The 18,589-nt window shown below is 54.0% G+C and overlaps 1 protein-coding gene across 2 annotated transcripts in view; it reads right to left on the bottom strand.

The window, feature by feature from the left end:
* Positions 1-877: 877 nt before the first annotated feature.
* Scube1 (signal peptide, CUB domain and EGF like domain containing 1) overlaps positions 878-18,589 on the bottom strand; it is a 118,928-nt gene continuing 101,216 nt past the window's right edge. For both annotated transcript variants that reach the window (XM_087899127.1, XM_087899128.1), the window contains 10 exons: positions 17,663-17,779; positions 16,252-16,389; positions 14,475-14,678; positions 12,487-12,648; positions 11,077-11,244; positions 10,031-10,192; positions 8,676-8,873; positions 7,143-7,295; positions 6,633-6,712; positions 878-5,633 (listed from right to left, as the gene is read on the bottom strand). In XM_087899127.1, coding sequence (XP_087755253.1) covers positions 5,481-5,633; positions 6,633-6,712; positions 7,143-7,295; positions 8,676-8,873; positions 10,031-10,192; positions 11,077-11,244; positions 12,487-12,648; positions 14,475-14,678; positions 16,252-16,389; positions 17,663-17,779 — 1,535 coding nt within the window. In that variant the 3' untranslated portion in view covers positions 878-5,480. The remainder of the gene's footprint in view (positions 5,634-6,632; positions 6,713-7,142; positions 7,296-8,675; positions 8,874-10,030; positions 10,193-11,076; positions 11,245-12,486; positions 12,649-14,474; positions 14,679-16,251; positions 16,390-17,662; positions 17,780-18,589) is intronic.

The following is an 18,589-nucleotide window of genomic DNA, read 5'->3' on the forward strand; positions in this document are numbered from 1 at the left end:
GCAATCCTGTCCCTTCGAATGCCCCTGTCTTCTCATGCTTTATATTCCTCTCTCTGCCCAGCCATATTCCTTCCTGTCTCTATACCTTAGTGCTAGGATTAAAGTCCTGTGACTCCCAAGTACTGGGATTAAAGGTGTGAGCCACCATCTGGCTCTGTTTCTCTTTGTGTAGCCCAGGGTTGCCTTGAACTCTCGGAGTTCCGTCTGCCTCTGCCTTCCTAGTGCTGGGATTAAAGTTGTGCCCCACCATAGTGTCCTATATGACTAACTACTGCCCACGCTCTGATCTTCAGGCAAGCTTTATTTGTTAAAGCACAAACAAAATATTATCACGTCTCTGTGAGTCTGAGGCTAACCTGGTCTACAGAGGGAGTTCCAAGAGAGCCAGGGCTTCACAGAGAAACCCTGTCTCAAAAAAACCAAAATAGAAAAAATTCAAAGCATTAAAAAGAAACCTTTGAGGTTGGAGTGACAGCTCAGTGGCTATGAGTATGTTCTGCTCTTGCAGAGGACCTGAGTTCAGTTCCCAGCAACCACATCACCTGTTACTCCAGCTCCAGGATCTCAGACAGTCTCTTCTGGCATCTGTGGACACTGAAGTTGTGTGTGTGTGCATGGATACTGTAGTCATACACACACACACACACACACACACTTAAAACTAAAATAAAATCTTTACAAAAACAATTAAGAAATCTTTCCCATCACAAGACCAAACATAGATTCTTCTGGAACTTGTTTCTGGAACAGAGTCTGAAGGCAGGAGCCTCAAAAGTTCAAGGCCCTCATTTCTTGCCTTTTTTTTTTTTGGTGGGTTTCAGTGGCCTTTTCCATACTCTCAGTCATAACTCTAAAGAAAATGAGAAATGGACAATACTTAGGCTCATTTCCTGTTTATTATTAAAGTGATTCCCACAAGTGTTTAATTACATGCATGGGGGAAACATGATAGAGAAAGGCTTTGACTATCTGAGGCAGCTGAAGGCAAATGCGGTTACATGGATATTGGTCAGTGCGCCTCAGGGCTGCTACGCAGAGCCTGGACAGATTGCATGTGTTTGGAGGCCAGGACAAAGGCTGGGGCGCGGGAAGGTATCCGTCTCTAGAGCAGTGTGGATGGCTTCTGGGTGCACTCGGCTCTGACATTACTCACAGATCTGTTTGAAAGCCCAGCTGCTTCCCCTGTAGGTGCTGACATGCACCGGGCCTCTTTCATGCGCGGGACCGAGGGTCAGTGCAGGCATTGTGGGTGGTGGTGACAGATCAGGTCTGGATAGTGAGGACCCTGCCTGCTACCCAAGAGAAGACAAATTCATCCTTTCTCCGAATGTGTGTAAAGGACGGGCGTCACCAGAGCCAACACTGGCTCTTCTAGCTTCTCACTCCTCACTTAGGGCACTTTGGTCTCTCTGAGTCAAATGCCCAGCCCTGAACCATGGGTTATGCCCCACCCTTGTCACAGGGCTGAGGGCCTGGGACAGAGAGGGTTCAGCTTAGTATCTGACTGAAGGGCTGTGAATTTCCCCAGCCTCTGTTGCTCCCTGTTGAGTCGCAAGAGTTCAGGCTTTCAGGGCTTCCATACAGGCCTTTGTATTGACATGGCTGGGTGCAGGCTGGGGAGGGTGCAGTCAGCAAAACACCCACTGTTGGGAGCTGTCTAAACAGGGTGCTGGGGGACAGCGCAAGCTATGCCACATCACCTGGACCCTGAAGAGTCCCCCCCAAACTGACAGAAGTTGTGACAGGCTGAGAAGGTCGAAGCCCACCCGGCGCTGGCGTGCCCTGGAGAGACGTGATCTGTGCTGCCTCTGTGTCCTTCAGCCTCAGTCCGAATGGCATCAGCCTGGCACTGCGGGCTCGAGCAGCAGGGCCAGGCTGCCACTCTGTGCACCTTTGGTGACACAAAGCTGTCCAGTGCTTGCCAGGTCAGGCACACTCTCCAGGCTAGTTCCAGGGCCAGAAGAAAGCACTGGCCCTCCCGTCCGTCCTCCAGGCCATGTGGCAGATGAGCAGGCATGGGGCAAGGCTGCTGTGCTGCGTAGGCTGTGTCATACTGTTCCCCAGTCAATCTTTCTAGAAGTCTGGCACACAGTAGGTACCCAGTAGATGTCTGCCGAAAGACCCAACTCATATTAGGCCCTTATTTTAGGCCCTTATTTAGGACAAGAGGTGGCTCTGGAAGATATTTATCTTCCGCGTGTCAGTTTAGGGTTCACCCTATGCCTGACAGGCTGGGGCCTCCTTTTGTAGATGGCAGAGGCGGGTGAGTAGGCTCCCTAGTAAAGCTTTTGAGTCAGGATTTGGGGCTTGTATTTTGGTTCCATTTCATCTGTGTGTTCCAACTTAAAAGGTGTCAGGAGGGGAAAGGCGGTCCAGGTCTCCATCTCGGGCTGGGCCCCTGAGTATCTGTGCCCACTAAGTGAGGGAGGACCTTGGGAAGACTGCCTTGTGGGAGCCAGAGTTTGGGAAAGAGGTCACCACCAGTAGCCACCGTGACCTATGTTGTGCTGCCTGAGAATTGGGGAGGGAGCCAGGGTGAGAATGATGGTGTAGCCACAGCCTCGAGGCTCTGGAACCAGTACAAGTGACCCAGACAATCAAAAGGCCCATTCTGAGTGGCAAAGAATGTGCCCTGCTGTTGCTACCCACGAGTGGAGGGCTTGGCTGGCCACTGACCCTCAGGGCAGGTAGTTCTTCTTCCTCAGGCTGGTACTGCTAAGCTAAGTGCCAGGAGGTACCAGGAACACAAATCAGGAAGGCTTTTGGGTGCCTCCAGTTCCAGGTCTCACATGGTGACCAAGACCTGGAACCCAGGGGACAACTTGGTTTTCCTCTCACCTCCATAGAGGTCTTCAGGTTGTCTTGGGTGTGTAGCTCTACCAGGGGTGGGACCAAGCACAAATTAAACTGGAGAGACACAGGCCCTCTCTGTCTTTGCCAGGTGCCAGGGCTTAGGGGGGCTATCTTTTGGGGACGAGAGCTTGACATGAGAGTGAGGGACCTGGCTTGCACTGTACCTGTTCCTACTCAGGGGACACTGGACATGATGTGGCCACAGTGGGGGAGGGCATTCTGGAGAGAGGAGATAGTTAGGTATATTGATGAACACAGAGGTGACAATTGCTAAAAGTCTCTCAGGGGTTGTAGGCAGGACTTAGGAGAATCTGAGAATGCTAATGTTTTCTGGGTTTTGAGAAGATTTAAAACTAAACCCGAAACCCTTAAGTGGGTTGGCTAAGGGGAGATGTCAACTTAGCTGGGCAGGGTTGAATCCCCAAATGCTTATGGTGTGGCAGGGCAGTAATGGTGGATCCTGGGAAAGATTACCGGCTATGAGTCAGGAGTTAGAGAAAAGCCCCTTCCTCACCTAAGCTGGTGGCTTCCTTCAGTAGGCCAGTGGGGGTGGGGAGCAAAATTGGAGGGAGGGCAGATTTATTGGACCTGGGACAGCCAACCAACATAGACGTTCCTGGCTTGGGGCTTCAGACTGCCTCCCCCCCACCCCCCCGTCCCTCCCCATTCCTGGCGTCTCTGGTTTGAATGCTGCCAGCTTTCCCGGTTCTCCAGTTTGTAGATGACAGACACCTTGGAGAACTTCTTGAGCGTCATCACTCTTTTGAGCTGTTTCCCACAATTCCCTCCTAGTGTGTCTCCTTCATGTGTGCCCCCGTTTGCTTCAGGTTCCTGAAGAGGGTGAGTGTGGCTGGGTTGGTCCTGGGGGACGTTGATCCCTCTGGGGATGATCAGTGGCCCAACAGGAAGACAGGAAGCTTCTCCCGAGTGCAGCTGGGCTGCAGGGACTGGGGACGGGAGAAAGGCAGGAGGCCCCAGCCCTGACCTTTCACCAAGTGCAGAAGAGTGACGGCCGCTGTTGATCTCTTCTGTATGTGGTGGCAGTACCTTGTCCCCGAGTTCCAAGGGAGCTCAGATGTGTTTGCTGTGCCCTGTCACCCAGTCGTGGTTCTCTAGGCCTGGCTCACCTGCCCACACATCACCTGCACACACACCTTCAGTCTTCAGTGAGCCACGTGTGTTTTCTGAAGCAGCTCATTTACGTCATCAGGGTGGGATGGGGACCAGGAAACTTTGGAGTTCGTTTTGAGATTCTCCCACGTTCCTCCAATCTATAACACCTGTTAATTTGTAAAACACAGACCAGTTTCTATGTGATTCTGACAGCTGGTAGCAAGCAGTCTGAGGCACAGGCAAGATCTCTGTGATGGGGTGACTCCCCAGCCAGTGGGATGCCATTCAGCTTGGCCACACAGGGCTCCTCTCTTTCAGAGACCGACAAGCATCGGGAGGCTCCCGACAGTCTCTGCCACAGAGGCCTCCTCTCTCTGGGCCTGGCTTTCTCCTCCTGCTGCCGTAGGGAGTGGGGACTGCTCTCTGAACACAGCCTGCAAATCCCTGAGGAAGGCCTTGTATCTGATGACCTGCAGGCACAGGGCAGGCAGTGAGAGCCAGTGGGGGGCGGCGGGGTGGCAGCTGCTTTTTGCCCTTCTGAGGGAGTGATGTTGCTTGTGAAGCCTCCGCTACCAACCCCAAGTCAATGCTTCACCACAACACTTAATCCAACCCCCAAGCAGTCACATTCAACAGCATGTTCAAGCATGTCTGCATTCTCCCCAGGCCAGAGGGAGGGGGCACTTGGCCTCCCCCACACAGAGGTGGCAAGTGCTGGGGGGGCGCTTAATCACTGGGGGAGGCCAGTGATTAAATAGCAACAGTGGTTACTATTGCAGCTGCTGGAAAACACTTCTAAAGTACCCGCCCACACGGAGACATATATATATATTTAATATTTATATATATATATAAATAGAACTTCATTAGATGTTCTATTAAGGCGAAGCATAAGCCCATGGGTTCCTCTCCTGGAGGACCTTTCCATCTCTCACAGAGTCCCCTGAGCCCCATGACCTGGCTTGGTGTACGGCTAGAGGAGTCGGCAGGGTGTGGTGACTTGACAGGCGCTGGCACCAGCTTATCAACCACCTCCCAGATGGCACCTCCACACACTCCTCCTGGCCCGGCCCGGCCCTGTGTGGGTGACAAATGGCCCAGGCTTTCCAGAGCCTGCAGGGAGTTGGCCACATTCCTCTTTCTCATCAGGCTAAGGGCACAGTAGTCCTGCTCCCCACATGGTGGGGACAGCGTGTCCTGGCCCAGGTAGGCCCACTGGGGCAGATCAGGAGAGAATGCTCTAGGTGTCCTGGGAAATAGAGGCAAAGGGTGGGTGAAGGCTTCGTGAAGCTGTGTTTCCATGTAGGAGTGGCAGACCCACCCGAGGGGTCTGGGCTGGGTTTAGGCTTCCCACGGACTGGTACAGGCTGGATGGCTTTGCCAGAGGCAGGTGTCATGGGTTTCCCAAGGCAACCTGGAGGCCCGCGGAGCCTCCTTCCAGCTCCTGCTGTAGAGGGAAGGCACACTCCCCTCCTCCTTGGTTCCCACTATCCCCAAGCAGGACAGCTGGCTGGCTATTTGTAGGGCCGCAGGAATCGAGACACTTTGGAACGTAGCAGTTTGATAAAGGACCGAGGGAACATCTCCTTGGATTCCTGGGCTGTGTATTTGAAGTAGTTTTGTGGATGTGCCAATACGTCAAAGAGGGCCTTGATCAGCTTCTTGTCCTGCAAGACATGGGGCACGCTGTGGGACAGAGGGCAGGCAGGGGCATCTGGTTTCTGCCTAAATCAAATGGCAGAGGAGGAAGGAGGAGCTTGAGAGCAGGGGGCCAACCTTGTGCCTACCAAACTGTCACTGCACCCTAGCGCCACCTGGTGGGATAGAGGGCTTAGTGACAGCTGAGCTGGGGTGAGTCAGGGCTCTGTGGCCCCACTCCTGCTCTCGTCGTCCTAGGTAGAGGGAACTACCAGGAAGAGGTTGAGCCAGGGCCCGCCAAGCCCACCCCAGGACTGGTTCCATTCATTGAGAGCTGGATCCTCTGGGCCTTGGGCTAGTGCCAGTGTGTGTGTGTGTGTGTGTGTGTGTGTGTGTGTGTGCGCGTGTGTAAGACAGTCGCAGTTTGCCCTCTGTGACATAGTGCCCTGTTTCTCAAAGCAGTAGGCAGGATGACAAGGAAGAGTCTAAGCCCAGTGGCAGTGGGTCGGCTCCACTGATTTTAAGACACTGTCTGAGCCGGGCGGTGGTGGCGCACGCCTTTAATCCCAGCACTCGGGAGGCAGAGGCAGGCGAATCCCTGTGAGTTCGAGGCCAGCCTGGTCTACAAGAGCTAGTTCCAGGACAGGCACCAAAAACTACAGAGAAACCCTGTCTCGAAAAAAATCAAAAAAAAAAAAAAAAAAAAAAGACACTGTCTGTAGAACCACCCACATTTCCCAGTCAGGAGCCTGAGACCGAGGGCTTCAGTCAAAGCACTTCACTTTGTCCTGGTCCTGGTCCCCATCTACCTGGCAGCCAACCTGTCTCAAACCTCGTGGACTCTGTGTATGTGTGTGTGTGTGGGGTGGTGGTGGTGGTGGCAGACATTCAGATCCAGTCCTATGTCAGGGCCCTTGACCCAACACTCTCCTCCTGTCCCTTCTCCCGGGGTCAGGGGTCAGGGCAAGGACAGGCACGACCCCAACCATTCTCACAGAGTCACAGGGATTCCCTTCGGAAAAACTTACTTTCAGAATCTCCTGATGGTTCTCCGAGGCGTACAAGCGCCCATCGCGCACGATGTCTTCTATTAGCTGCTGGTAGTCCTCTGGGCGCCGGCCAGCAGGGAGAGGGAAGGTGGGGGGGGCTTGAGACCTTGCACCTCCCTCCTCTGCCCTCCCCAGCGCCCCGGACCCGCCTTGGACAGCTGGTGGTGTCTGGATATAACGCTATCTCTTAGTCTTTGCTTCTGGGGTCCTCTCCACCTGCTTTGTCCTCCTGATGGCCTAGCTGTCCCTATTTAACCTTGCAAACACTGAAGGTGGGGCAGGACCTTCTGCGACTCCCACAGACAACACCGATAGTCCCCTCTGTTGCCTGTACTCCACACCCCTTGGGTTTCCATATTTCCTAGCCCTTAGTTCTGTCTTTGGGTTTGTGCCTTGTCAGAGGCAGGGGGATGTACACCTCATTTCTGAGTCCCCAAGCCAGGCCTCGGCTGGCGCAGAGTAGGCTGCGACAAGACAGGGGTGCCTTACCATCATAGGTGACATAGGGCACTTGAAACCCTTTGCCGCTGTTGGCTTCGTTGGATTTGAACTGGATCCAGAGTTTGCGGGAGCGGGAGGTAAAGGCGATGGGCCGCTCATAGGTCTGGCAGGTCTCATAGGTGGTGACCGACGTGGGTGAGGCTGCAAGGATGCAGGCCTTTGCAACGCTGCTTCCGGTCTACATACAGCCCGTTGCCTCAGGCCCCTCATCCCCGCCCCCCACGCCAACCTCTAGCACTTGAACACCCAGCTCCTTTGTTCCTCTGTCCTGCCCTGCCTTTCACTGTGAGCTGCTTGCCTCAACCTTCTGAGATCTGTTTCCACACCCTGCCCATAAAGCCTCCCCACGCTTCTTGCCTCCTGCCATGTTCCTGGTACTCATTTAAACCCCCCGTTACAGTCTCTGTCTCCCTCAGGCTCATGGTTCCTCCATGACAGGGACAGGAGAGCAGCTCAAGCGGGTGCAGAAGATAGAAGTCAGCATGGGCCAAAGCCACCCGAAGTTCAGGTTTAGAAAGTCCTCTCACCTGGGGCTGCCTCCCTGATGCTCACGGGAGAGTTGCCTGTGGCGGTCAGAGGCTAATGGATGGGGACGGATGGAGGAGGGAGTTCCAGGCTGGGCTCTGACCAGCTGGGCAGGCCCCTCACTGCTTCTGGCTGCAACTCTCCATTTGCACACTGGGGTTTTTTGGCCTATCAGCCAACCAGCAAGTAGTATATGTGCAAGGTAACAGAGCCGCACAGGACCTCTAGCAAAGCCGCCCCCTGTTTCTCCCACCTGTCTTTCTCTCCACCGATGGTCTAGCTCCAGACCAGTAGTGTAGTTTCAGGCCTGTGTGGGTCTCTGGCCTTCTCCTTTAACATTCTGAGTTTAGCTCACTCCTAAGGGTGCTCACCATGCAATGACAGGGAAGTTTCTGGACAGGATGCTGAGAACAGAGTTAGGTCCCTGCAGGGTGCTCAGTTCCTTCCTGGGTTTTCTCACCGTGGTGGCCTGTGGGCATGCACTTTCTCTACCCCGGCTAAAGGTCTGCTCTCTTTATCCCTTCCCATCCTTCCCTCATCTTGCAGAGTACATAGCTAGAGCTAGCCCAGGCATCTCTAAATGTGTCTGGATGGCCCTTGGCTCCTCTAAGCCCCTGAGGGAGGTCAGAAGCCAATGGAATAGGAGGAAAGTCCCAGGATCTCACTGGAGGTATGGCGATATAAAGTGGCAGGGGTGGGGTGGGGGGGGGAGGCACTGCTGCTGGCTGGACAACTGGAAGAGACTGGCTGTGGCTGGTAGCAAGGTTGAGACCAGAATTGAGTAGGTCCAGATTGCTCCAAGCCTTCATGACCTTTCCCTAGAATTCTGTATGGCCCAGTTCTTAGGCCTGGCTTCTGTTCTACCGCATAGGGACCTTGGAGCCACCTGCTTTTTGAGACCTCCCTTACACCAGGTAGAGCTGAACCAATCTGGAGAAGGGCATGGGCACATGGCCTGTCTGGTCCTACTGTCCCAGTCCCAAACCCAGAACATACCACTCTTCCTCATGACCAGGACATCGCCACATTCATCCTCGATGGGTAGGAAGATCTCGGGGACCACGATGAGGATCCTGCGCTTAGGGGGAGGCGCGATGTGCCACACACACTCGGCATTGGCTGGGTAGTCTCCAGGGTAGTTGGGGGACTCGATATAGCCTGTGTAGTCACCAAGCTCGCCACCACAGTGCTGGTCTGTGGGTACCACGGTCAAGGAACTTGTCAGGCTGGTTATATGGGTGTTCTAGCCCTCAAAGGCAATAGAGGTGCTCCCGTGCCAGCCAATCAGGTCTTGTGCTGACTCACGGAGGCCGGGGAGGGGGGGCTCCTTCCTGGACCAGAGGGCAGGGCCTCAGCTATACTATTGGGTTCCCTGACACCCAACCCAGGCTTTCCTTTCTTATGGGCCTCCCTCACTTGGCCTTCCTGTCTTGGTTTTTACCACCCTCAGCATTCTGTAGGCTGCCTGTTCCCAGTCATCCTCATGTCCCAGCTGTGTCTCAGGTGTGAAAGGTGAAAGGCTTCTGGATGGCTCCAGATGTAACCAGCAGCCAGGGGAGGAACTAGGAACGTATTGGGGAAGTATGAAAACTAGAAACTCTGAGAAACATCCAGGCACCATAGCACAAGCCTTTACTCTCAGCACTCAGAAAGCAGAGGCAGGTAGATCTTTGTGAGTTCAAGGCCAGCCTACTCTGCATAACTAGTTACAGGCCAGATAGGGGTACATAGAAAGACCCTGCACAGAGAGACCCTCAAAATAATAACAACAAAATCCCCAACCAAGAACAACAGCAACAAAAGCTCTCAGAAATGGAGTAAAAGTCCTAATTTAGCATCCTGTTATACCCAAAGACTGCTGTGCCAAGAGCCGGGGGCTGGTGGGTAAAGGCCAAACTGTCTGTTCATGTTTTCCTTTGGAACACAAGTCTCTCAGCTAACCACAGACCTATCAGGCCCTCCCCCAGCCCTTCCACACCGGTCCATGCTCAGTTCCCTGCTTTCTATTGCTTTTGGGTATTTATATGGTGCCAGGTGGTAGCTTAGGTGATGTGTGCCTTGTGTAGCTGCAGGCTTTGGTAGCTGCCACCTACAGGCACAGAATCTGCTTTCTCTCTCTGGGTACCCAGAAACTAGAGTAGGGTCTGGCCTGAGTTAAGGCTCGGGTAGGGATAAGCATGCATGGGGAATTATGAACTGTGATGCAATCATGTTTATTGTAGGGTGGGCAGAGCATGGACCGCCCCGCCTTGCCAGGGACCAGCGGTCCCCTCTCACAGAGGTCCCACCTGTCCCCTCCCCACTCATTACTCAGCATTCCCAGCTCCCCTCCCACCAGGAGTGACACTTACTTTTGCAGTGTGTGACGTTGGTGGACCCATCAAAATCAGTGCTGGTGTTGCCCGGACAGGTGATACAGTGGTTCTGGCCAAACTCAGGTTGATAGGTGCCCACAGGACAGCGGATGCAGCGATGGGTGGTGGTATTATAGTAGTGGCCGGGGGAACAGTGCACTGCAGGGGACGTGGGGGAGGGGTGCGGATGGGCAAGGGTAGGGGAACCTCTGTGCTCCCAAGACCCTCCTCACCAAAGAACCTCTCTGATTTTTCTCACCATTATGGGATAAGTGAGGCCAAGTTATATACCTCATGGTGAGGGTGAGGAAGAGCTGGGGTCGGGGGTTGTCCATACCAAGGATGTATGGGGCTCCAGTCATGCAGCAGCAGCGTAAGGGCCAAACTTACTTGAGGGGTGCAATGGGGGAGACAGTATGACTGGAGGGGGTCAGGGCAGGAAGGGAGGGGAAGTGGAGAGCTACACCGGACATTTCTACAAAACAAATGGGCAGTGGAGTTAAGGCTGGAAGTGCAGAGTTCTGCTCCTGGAACCGAGTGGGAGAGGACACGGGGCAGCCTGTGTGTCAGGAGACCCTCTGCCCATGGCAGGCTCTGTGACACTGGCTGGAGGCACAGGGTCACAGAGGGCCAGCAGGGTAGGGGATTAGACGGGAGGGTCAGTGAGTGAGGAGGGGATGATCTGGGTGCAGAGGGGAGGGGAAGCCCAGAGGGTGGCCGAGGCTGCTATTTCTGCTCTCGTGGGCCCCTCTGCTATGCTGCCCGGCCTATACCCTCTCTTCTTCTCCCATCACCCTCTTTTCCTGTCATCCTCCTCTACCTCCCCTTTAAGCAGCCTACCTATTCCCTTAAGGTGCTGGTATTCCCACTTTTGACACTTCCGGTGCTCGACAGTCTTGAGTCTAGCTGCTGTCTCTTTGTGGTATGTGACATGGTTCTGGTCACCCATGTCCCTTACTGGAGTCTTGAGACCCCCCTCCTCTGACTTTGGGGTTGGCTTTTGTGGTGTCAGGGAATGTGTCTCTGAGTAGCTGGCCTCTTACCTTTGGCCTCACAGTCCTGGAAGGAGGAAGTCCCCGTGTGCTTGGTGAGAAGCCCTCCTCCACAGGGGAAGCAGCCGGTACGCCCAGGCTCGGGCTGGTATGTGCCCACAGGGCAGGCCTGGCAGGGCTTGAAACCATCCACTGAGTAGTAGCCTGGAGAGCACTGGCCTGGAAGTCAGAGGTCATGGCTCAGGTAGGAGAGGATGCTGTGGCTATGAGAGGCTGACCCTGCCCTCCCTAGAAAAGGTACCCCAGGGTGGACGGGAACAAAACATGGGCAACTAGGGTTGGAGACACTAGGATCTGGGTCTTGAGGCTGACAGTTTGCTGTGTGGCCCTGCAGCCTGACTGTTCTCTCACTAGCAGCACTGGCTGGAGCTTAGGAGCAAGGGGTCTCGCTGCCAAGCTGGAGTACAGAGGAGGAGGTGTGTTTGGGGGTTCATGCCCCAGCTTCCCAGGGACAGGTCTCAGGTATTCACAGAAAGAATGGCCTAGGGCTCTAGACTTTTGCTGTCTTATCTGTCAGGATCTGTCAGCATGACAGGCCAGAACGGGGGGGGGGGGGGGGTTGGGCTGGGAGGGAGGTATCTGAGAACCAAGCCTCTGACCAGGACAAACGGGGACCCCAGTAATGCCATCCTGAACTCAGTATTCCTGCAGAAATGTGGGCACAGGTGTTCCAATATGGAGTGGGTTTAAGGTCCTCTTGACCCAGGTCCCGAGATTCTCAGCACATATCCAAGTGGAGACTCTCCCCTCCCATGGCTATGCTTTGCTAGCCACCATTTCCTGGGGACCACATTCCTAGGGCCCAGAGGATCAGGAAGTAGCTGGCAGCCACAGGGGTCTGCACTCTTCCCGGGCTCTACTTGCCCACCCTGCTGGACAATATGCTTTTCCAGGGCTGAGCCCTTGGTTCTTCTAGAGTGAGTCCGGCCTGGCTCAGCAGGAGATGCCAACAGGAACTCTGTTGCAGAGGGGCTGAGTGGGCAGTAAGTGGGAGGACTGTATGCTAATACAACTGCCCCTGGTGAGAACTGAAAACTGGCTTCTCAGACACCAACAGGGCAAACAACACATTAAGTTCTTTGTGCAGAGGAGTTATGGCTAAAGATGCCTGAGTGGAGCATCTGGCAGACCTTGGGGTGTTACTTAAGCATTTGTGTATTCCTTCACAAGCCATACCTCGGTCCGTCCATGACTGTAAGTTGTACACCGTGAGGCCTTTCTTGTGCGTGCTGACTGTGTGGAAACTGTGTGGCTTTGGAAAGGGGAGTGTTTCAAGCAAGATCACAGTTTACGATTGTACATGGCATTGGCTTTTTCTCTGGGAGCCTCATGAGGGGATGGTGGGCCCTGCCTGGAACCTATCCCCTCTTAGCCCTCCCCTTCCAGGTGGGCCACACTTGCCTCCACATTCGGATACATTGCGGGCACCAGCCAGGCCCAGCCCTTCACTGCTAGGGCATGGCGTGCAGCTGAGCTGGCCCTCCATGTCCTGGTAGGTTCCCGACACGCACGGCACACACTGGCCCAGCTCACCGCTGAAGTAGGTGCCAGGCGCACAGGACACTGTAGAGACCGGGTGAAAGACAATGGTCAGGGGCCAACCCCCTGTGTGCAGTTAGGACACACCCTTATCCCTGGGGCTTTAAGGGCCTATCCAGGAGAGCAGGGAGCACCACCCAGGTGACAGCCATCTCTGAGGACCCTATAGGCTGGACCCTGCTGCTCCTTCTTACAGTGGTTCACACAGCCCTTCACCACAGCTGGTCTCTGGGCTCCAACAGGACTTCCGTGTCTCCCTGACCTACATCCTACCCTCAGCCTGACTTTTTGGTCTTTTACAAAATATATCTGTCCCCTAGACAGGTCTCTATCAGGTCCTCCTATCCCAAACCACCTCTTCCTTTCCTGCCTGTATGGGCGAGCTGGCACCCAAAGACACAACCCAGCGCAGAACCTGGCGACCAGTAGAAGGCCTGGGTGAGAGAGTCTGGTGGTGAACAGATTATTGTAGAGTACCACAGAGGTGCAAGACAGCGGAGAGCCAGGATGATGGCTGCTGAGGGCCACCGAAGACATTCGTAAGGAAAGAGGCTAAGGGAAAAGGTAGCCATGCTCATCACTGCCGGAGGTGAGTACAGACATGTAAAGGGAAGGCTGGGGAAAATCGCGCAGCTGGATGCATGAGTATGGACTGCGTTTTCATCTCACACACACAGATGTAAACTGACAGACAGATACATACTCACGTGCACAGACACACGACACATACAGACATACACACACATACAGAGACATACAGACATAGGAGGGAGAGAGTGAGCGGGAGAGCAAGAGAGGGCAAGCATGCGCAGGGAACAGATGCTACACAGTATCCATAGCTGAAATATACTCATTTTCTTTGTTTAGTGTGACTAGGTTTCTGAAAACCGGAAATGATTTCTAGATACAGCAGAGGATGCTATCACTAAGCCCTGCACTGTCCCCCATGGAACCCATGTACATGTGTAGCTCATGCTCTTTGTATGTGGCCCCTGATGATGGTTCTCCGGGCCTGCTCTCTGCAAGCCTTTCAGTTCCCTCTTCCTCGACTTCCTTGATCAGTGGGCGAGTACAGGCTTGAGTGGCCACATCCTCGGAACCCCCACCCCCTGAAATCCCTCTCTAAACACCCTTCTCCTCTCCTGATGGTGAGGTACCTGCTTCCAGGCCTCTCTATCCCACATTTAGCCTTCCTTGCATGAGCTCCCTGCATTCAGCATCAAGACAGGGAGTCCATGGTAAGGCTCACTCACCTAAGGCATGTGGGATTTCGAGTCACATCTGTGGCTGCACGGCCCTGTTCTTTCAGCTTCATCTCTGTGTACTGTTAATTGCATACTTTACATCATCCCCAGGAGGACCAGGACTCTGCCATCACCCAAGCCTTGTGCTGGCCCTGAATCGATTCCCTCTAACAGGCCATTCCTGCCTGGGTCTGGCTGTGGTTACTTTCTCCAGCTTCTCTCCTCGAGAGGCCAGGAAGCAATTGTGCTTCTCAGCCCTGGCTCAGCCTCCTGGGCCCTCAGCGCACACAACCTCCTTCTCCTGCACCACACTGCAGACTAGAGCGAGCCCAGTCTGGTCCCTGGGGACACATGCCTCACTTCCGTGACTTTGCGGTCCTGTTCCTTCTTCCAGGGTTACAGTGAGGAGACCCTGCCTGGCCCAGCGCCAGAGGAGAGGACGCGTTCTCCAAATGGCAATGATAACAGCAAGTCCTACACTCTCCTCCTTGGCAGACCATTCCCTCCACCCCTGCCACATGTCTGTTTTCCCTGGATGCCCACTGCTGTTTACTAAGTTACCAGTGTCAGGAGTCAGTGTCTGGGGCCACGAGCAGGGGGACTCACCACACTTGCCATCCTGTAGTATTTGGCCTGTACCACATGTCCCTGGCCCCTCCAGTGTCTTGGCTGGCCGCTGGGCCACTTCGTACTCAGTGCCCGAGACCTGGATGTAGAACTGGTGGCGGCTGATGGACTTCCGCAGGGTCTTGATGGCGGCCTGCAGGCTCTGCTCGGTCCGCTTCCGCATGCAGTCTGCTTCACAGGTGTCTGCAGGGGAGGAAGGGACCCAGCGAGAGTAACTCTAACCCGCGAGTGGCTGCAGTCTTTGCTGAGAGCTCCCCCAAGCCAGTCCCTGTGCTGGGTTGCACAGCTCAGTACAGTTTCACAACAGACCTGGGTCGTGGGGGGTGGGGAGCTTTAGAGGTGTCGGACAGAAACTAAGATTGAGGGTCTAAGAGGCATGGCCTAGCCGAGGCTACAAAGCAGACCTGAGTCTGAGTAAGGCCTCTGCCCATTCTTGAGGATTGCCACTGTCCCCAGGGTAGTGTCCAGTTCTGATAGGCTAGATATAAAGTGTGCTCCAGGACTGGGAAGATGGCTCAGTTGGTAAAGTGCTCTCTGCCATGCAATCATGAGGTCCTGAGTTCCAATCCCCTGATCACTAGTACCCACATAAAAACCAGGTGATGTGTAACCCAGCCCTGGGTAGGTAGACAGGTGAATGTCCAGAGCTCTTTGGCCAGCTAACCTATCGAGACAAAGTGCTCAGTGTTCAGTGAGAGACCCTGTCAGGTGTGGCCACTCCCCTTTAATCCTAGGGCTCAGGAAGCAGAGGATCTTTGTGAGTTTCAAGCTAGCCTGGTCTACATAGCAAGTTCTAGGCCAGCCAGGGCTAAATAGTGAGACCTGGTCAAAAACAAAACAAAACAAAACAAAAAACCAACCAAACAAACAAAAAACGGATGTTGATCTTTTGCCTTCACATGTTTGTTCCCCCACCACCATATGCACCAGCACCCCCACCTCCTCCATAAAGGTTCCTGTACTGAAGGTGTGTCCCTTGCTGGCAGTGCTAGCTGGAGACGTTCTGGAAACATTAGGTGGTAATGTCATAGGCCATGGCGGCAGATCCTCAAGGGTCCCTCTCTGTCTCTCTCTGCTTCCTGTTTGCCCCTGCTCCTCTTCCTCACCACTTCCTGGGTACATCCTCTTCTCTCTGACCTCGGTGCCTTTACCTACTGTGTTCTTCTCCCCAAACCCCATTCCTCGCCACTTATACAGATTAGTTTTGATTTCAACTTGCTTTAGAAGGTTTCCAGGGCTGGCACCGATGGTGCACACCTTTAATCCCAGCTCTTAGGAGGCTGAGGCAGGAGGATTGAGTCTAGTCCAGTTTACATGGACAGTTCTAGGACAGCCAAGGCTACATAACAGCGAGAACCTGTCTCAAAAGGTCCAAAAATAAAATAATAAAAAAGCAAACAACTGACCTGTCACCTGCAGGTATAGCTAAGAAGGATTGCTTGTATGAAGCACAATTCTGTATTACAAGCCTCCCTTTAGTCCCCTCCCCACCATGGCTGGGAAAAGGGCCTGGCTCAGACACTTTGAGGAGGCTCTGTCCCGTCCTTCCTGTCCCAGTACGGACATAGAGTTGGGGCTCTCGTGCTGTCTCTGCCCCTTAGCTGCACTCCAAGTGTTACCCTGAGTTGCCTCCTGCATTGGGGGCTACAGGGTTTGGCCCGCAGTGTGTAGCAATTCCCTGCGAGTCCCTTCTTCCCTTCGGCTCACTCAGTCTCAGGTCTACCAGATTCCCAGCCCCCGAGAACACGTCACCCACCTGAGGCCTCATCCATCTTCATCTCTACTTCAAACTCTGCCGTGATATGGGACACCTCCTTGGATGGGGACTTGCGGCCTCGGCGCCTCTTCTTGGAGGAATCACACTTGAGGGTCACAAAAGTCACGTGGCAGTTATCTGAAGAGAGAAGGGAACACTGTGGTGTTGTGGAATAGTAACTAGGCAAAGATGTGCTACACTTGTTTCTGCGGTGGAATATTACTTTATGTGAAGATGTGTTACATTTGTTGCTGCTGCCTTTGTTCACGAGGTAAAGATGTGTTGCATTTGTTTCACCTTGCCTGCCTAAGGCGCCTGATTGGTCTAATAAAGAGCTGAATGGCCAATAGCTAAGCAGGAGAGAGATAGGCAAGGCTGGCAGGCAGAGAGAATAAAGAGGAGGAGAACTCTAGACTCGGGAAGAACCAGAGAAGATAGGGGACCGAGAGAAAGGGGCACGCCTGGGTCGCCAGCCAGGCAGATGTGGAAGAAGCAGGGAAAGTAGGACATACAGAAAGAAAAGGTAAAAAAAAAACCCCGAGGCAAAATGTAGATGAAGAGAAATAGGTTAATTTAAGTAAAAAAAAATAGCTAGCCAAAAACGAGTCTAAGTTAGGCTGAACATGCATAATTAATAAGAAGTCTTTGTGTCATGATTTGGCAGCTGGTTGGTGGCCCCAAAGAAAAAGGCTGCTACACTGTGGTAAAGACGATCTGTGTTGGAAGGTCCCACATGCAAACTCCCATGGGAAGGTCCCTCCATGGAACAGATGGGGACACCGAGGTTGCAGAAGGAGCAGAGCTGCTCAGGGTCTCACAGGCACTGGGGGTGGAAGTGAGTCTCAGGCCCAGCCTGAATGACATATCATCACATACGGAGGTACCCCATAATACTTACTGAGGAGGCCATGTGTCTGCTCAGCACCTGCCAAGAGTCTGGCCAAGAGACCCTACACCCCAGGTAAAGCCTGTTGAGGGCTCTGTTTGCAGGTCTGTGGGAGGATCTCAAGGGACCAGAGATGGGGATTTCCCTCTTTGGCCTCTTACTGCATTGTTGCCTGCTTTTCTCCCACCCAATACACAAAAGCTCTTCTGTCAGGGCTCCACCAGGCCACCGAGAACGTGTATGTGTACGTGTGTGTGTGTATGTGTGTGTGTGTGTGTGTGTGTGTGTGTGTGTATGTGTGTGTATGATTTACTCCTCTGTGAGGCTGTGACAGTGGTCTTCTAGGTACTGCAGCACCCATGTTCCTCTCTCATGACCATTGCTTAGTTCTTGCCAGACATGGCTCAGAGGACTAAAGGGCCCTGGTATAGGACAGACAGGAGCCTATGCTTGGCAACCCCACTCAGCATGGCTGGGGACATCACCTCTGCTCCCTGGTAAGCAGGGGGAAGATGATCCACTTACCCAGAAGGGGGTGCCTCAGGGTGTCCTTGGCTCGCTCCTGGCTGCGGGGCCGGAGATGGCACTTGGCATCTCTGATCTTGAAGCGGGCCTTCTGCCTGATGGGGGTGGTGGGGGCATCTGGGGAAAGCCAAAATTCCCCCAGGTGGCGGCCTCTCCTGTGGGCAAGGAGGTAGTGGGGGACGGGGACTGCCAGAGGACGGGTCCTTCTGGAGCTGGGTGGGGCTTGGTGGGTGGGCCATTCTGCCCTGGCAGCCCTCCTGGGTGGAGGAACCTTCCCTGCCCCGCTTATTTTTCTCCCTGCAAGGCCTGAAACAGGTGCTGGTGGGGTCCAACTCAAGGCCAGGGGCCAGGGAGAGGTCTTCCCCCTATGGGGGAAAGAACACTGCTCACCTTCTCCTTCATGACCACAGTCACAGACATACATGACTGTGCTTTTAGGAAAGAGGACAGAGAAGGACAAGGAGGGCAAGGGCTTCAAACCCTAGGACACCTAGAACCGTGGACCTCCCCAGAGCAGACCCCAGCTCCATGGACTAGAGTCCTGTGACCCCGAAAGCTCATGAACCCTTCCTGGATGTGTTAGGCACAGCATCCCAGCATTCTTTGCTGTACTGGAAGCAGGCTTGGTTCTGAGAGGCAGGGACTCAGAGCACCTCTCAAGCATGTTGTCCAAGGGCCGCTCTGTGGGCTAAGTTCAAGGCTATCCTTTGCTACATTGCTTGTTGGGAGCCAGCCTGGGCTCTATATGAGACCCTGTCTCAAACAATGGCAGTAACAGGGGCCGTGGGAGCACAACATTTTGTAATTACTAAATCACTCTACTACTGTGACCTCAGTCAAGCCTCCTGTGACTCCCTGACGGTGGGCTGGACCCAGAATGGAAAACGTTTCCCTGGGTGATCCCCGACCCTTTCCTAGATCATGCAC

This window comes from Myodes glareolus, chromosome 19 (genome assembly GCF_982192425.1).
Source record: "Myodes glareolus chromosome 19, mMyoGla1.1, whole genome shotgun sequence".
Taxonomy (NCBI): Eukaryota; Metazoa; Chordata; class Mammalia; order Rodentia; family Cricetidae; genus Myodes; species Myodes glareolus.